General features: G+C 42.4%; 1 gene segment (V, D, J or C); it reads left to right on the forward strand.

The window, feature by feature from the left end:
• The first annotated feature begins 1,832 nt into the window (after positions 1–1,832).
• Positions 1,833–2,308, forward strand: LOC115871604. The segment is given in 2 exon segments: positions 1,833–1,878; positions 1,962–2,308. Coding segments are annotated over 2 exon segments (393 nt in total).
• The last annotated feature ends 1,441 nt before the right edge of the window (positions 2,309–3,749 follow it).

Genomic DNA, 3,749 nt, shown 5'->3' on the forward strand with positions numbered 1-3,749 from the left:
GTGCTTCTTCCCCCGCACCTTACTATCATGATGATTCCAATTCTACCTTACAAATCTGGCTAGACCAGAGGATGTACACTGGTACAGATAGGAACTCAAAACACAGGGAACCAACGACGGATGATCCCTTCAGGACCAGTGGTGTCAGTGGTTATACAGGGAGGGTGGAGGAAGGGTAGGGTGGAAAGGGGGGACCGATTACAAGGATCTACATATAACCTCTTTGCTGGGGGGTGGACAACAGAAAAGTGGGTGAAGGGAGACATCGGACAGTGTAAGATATGACAAAATAACAATAATTTATAAATTAATAAGGGTTCATGAAGGAGGGGGAACAGAGAGGGAGGGGAAAACGTGAGGCGCCAATATCAAGTGCTCAAGTAGAAAGCAAATGTTTTGAGAATGATGTGGCAACAAATGTACAAATGTGCTTGACAAAATGTATGTATGTATGAATTGTGATAAGAGTTGTATAAGCCCCCAATAAAATGGTTTTAAAAAACCCATGGAATAAATAACCCTATTACTTTCTTGCTTCAATTATTTTGAATAGAAGTGTAGTTTAAGTACTTTTCTCTTCCTGTGGAAAGAATGAAGCCTAAACTCTTGTGCTAGTCTGGGTACTTTAGAGAAACAAATCCACAGCAACATATGTATAAGAGAGTTTTATATATAAAGGTTAAGTGCACACCAAGAAAACATCCCAACCCAGTGCTGCCCAAACCCACAAGTCCAACATTAACCCATTTACCCATATGTCTAATACCAGTGCACAAAGTCCTCCTCCATCTCACAAAACAGATGCAATGATGATAACTTCAGGAGGAAAGCTGAGTCAGTGAATGTGTAAACATCTCATCGCTGGCAGGGGTCTTCACACGGGTGCTCTAGCACCCAGGGCTGCATCAGGGTAAGTCTATGTGGCTTCTCCTGGGATGTTTTGCAGGAAGTGAGCCTTGCCAGCTAAAGCAGGGAACTGGCTAAGGCAGCTGAGCCCTGGTCCGGCCATCAGAAAACAAGAGACCAGAGAACAAAAGGCTCACTGAGCCATTTGTCCTTCCGACCTTCAATTAACCCCACATGTGTTTATTGGCCAGGTTGGCACAATAAACGAACTACCACAACTCTGTTCAATAACTTCATTGTCTTTCAGGCAAATTTCTTTCTTAATCAGTGTTTTATTGTGGAATACATTTCAATATAATAGCTACATAAATATCTCTATATAGAGATCATACTTCCTCCTGCTGTACCCAATTCAGATTGTTTGCAAGATGTAGCACTCTCTACCTCCAAAGCTGTTCACAGTGAAGGAGAGTCAGTGTGAGTCCAGACAGTAAACTAACCTCAGGGAGAAAACTGACCTGCAGGGATGCTAAGGACCCACCAGCTCTGGACCAAGTGAAGAAAGAAGTGAGGACAGGAGCCTGGGTAAGGACTGCAGTGCCTGGTCAGCTAGAACTGCTGTGCTGACCACTATGGTTGCTCTACTACCTCAAACATGGTGAGGATAGAGATTGTCTCTAATTTTAATAGATGGGAATGGACATAAAGTTACATTGAACATGAAATCTGTGCAGATGTGCATATGATTGGTAGAGTGAAGACCTCATAGAGGACTGTGTTCTCCCAAGGACTCCACCAGCATTGATTGTCTAGTCTAAGTCCCAGAGCTATGGGCTCCATTCAGCCCTTCCCATGTTTACATACAAGTGCACCTCCCACATGCAAATACCAGTCACATGAAACCACAGCATGCATGTACTTAAATTCGTATTCCTTCTCACTCTCAAGAGCACTTTCTGGGTGTCACGAATATTATCCACATGAACATGAATTGTGTGTGGGTTTTCCTCTTTCTGGTGGCGACTCTGGGAGGTGAGTGGTTCAGGGATTCACACATGAAGTCTGTGGAGGCAGCATCTGAGTACATGACTCACCGTGTTTCTCTTTATCCCCAGGTGTCCTGGCCCAGGTGCAGCTACAAGAGTCAGGCCCCGGACTGGTGAAGCCCTCAGAGACCCTGTCTCTCACCTGTTCTGTCTCTGGATTCTCTTTAACCAGCAATGGTGTGCAGTGGGCCCGCCAGGCTCCAGGAAAGGGAATGGAGTGGGTTGGTGGAATATGGAATACTGGGAGCACATACTATAATCCAGCTCTCCAGTCCCGAGTCAGCATCACCAGGGACACCTCCAAGAGCCAAGTTTATTTAAAACTGAGCTCTGTGAATCCTGAGGACACAGCCGTGTATTACTGTGCTAGATACACAGTGATGGGAAGTCACTGTGAGCCCAGACAAAAACCTTAGTACATCAGATCATGGTTTCAGCAGATGTGAAAGAAACAAGTCAGTGATGTTTTCCTTTCACAAACTGTGGTTTCCTCACCTTGTCAGCACCTCTCTAGGGACTACCAAGAACAGACTCTAGGGAACCTTCATGTATCTGAACATGCCTTCTTTTCAATAGAATGAGCTTTGTCTGCTTCACCATTTAGCCAAAGACAGACTTCAAAGGAATTTATATTGATGAAATCTCAGTTTACAATTCAGGGTCCTAACTATTAGAAACATTAAAAAACAAACAAACCCCAAACTCACTGCCATCCAGTTGATGACAAATTATAGTGATGCCCTGTGGGTTTCTGAGATTCAAACTGCTTATGGGAGTAGAAAGCCCTGTCGTTCTTCTTTGGAGTGGGCACTGGCATGCAGATCTCAGCCCAACACATATCCACTATGCCACCAATCTGATTATAAAAATATGAATGCAGGAAAAAATTCTCATGTGAGCTCCAGATTTTCTCCAAGCCATCAGATGGATGTTCAATGTTTCCATTCCACTGAACACACACAAGTATATGTTTATGTAGTAATTTTTACTTAGAATGACCTAAATAATATTGAATATGCTGAATTGTTAGGTACCCTTGAGTTGGCTTCAACTCCTGTAGATCCCGTGTACAAAAGAAGGAAATACTGCCCTGAAGTGCACTATGCTCACAATCATTCCTCCGTTTGGACTCATCATTGCAGTCTTATGACAAACTATCTCCTGGAAAGACTCTGTCTTTTTCATTGACATTCTAATTTACCAAGCACACGACCATTAAACGGGTTGTGGTGCTCCTAATGACATGGTCAAATAAGTGAGATAAAGTCTTACTTGAATGCTTCCAAGAAGCATCCAAGGTGTGCCTATTCCAACGACATGCTTGTCCTGCAGGCAGCCCATGATACATTTAATATTATTCTCTAACAACATAACCCAAGTGCATTAATTCTTCTCTGATATTTCTTATAGGGTATTTGATCTTTATTAGAGTCAGTCTTAGTTATCACAACTGCAGCAGCTGTTTCTGACACTACAGATAGTGTCCAGGGTTGCTACTGAAAACACACAATATATAGGACAGCATACTCTACATATACTACAATAAATACTCAAGGAACAAAAAATGACAGTAGTGCTGACATTGAAGAAATCTACATGATGTCAACACTGGTCAACATGAAGAGAAATGTTCATCTTCAGAATGTAAAAGTCGATGCATGTAAGTTATACTCAGTACAACTTGGACCACAAAAGTATGTGGCACAATGATAAAATGTTCAACGTTTAACCAAAAGGTTGGCAGTTCAAAAACACTCAGTGACTCTGTTGGTTATAACTTTCTCCCATCAGTATTTCAGAAAAGAAAATCCTATTCAGGCAGTTCTTCTCTTTCATGTTAGAGACTTCTTTATGGGT

Source organism: Echinops telfairi, unplaced genomic scaffold (genome assembly GCF_000313985.2).
Source record: "Echinops telfairi isolate 266 unplaced genomic scaffold, ASM31398v2 ScPeMD7_7035;HRSCAF=8008, whole genome shotgun sequence".
Classification (NCBI taxonomy): domain Eukaryota; kingdom Metazoa; phylum Chordata; class Mammalia; order Afrosoricida; family Tenrecidae; genus Echinops; species Echinops telfairi.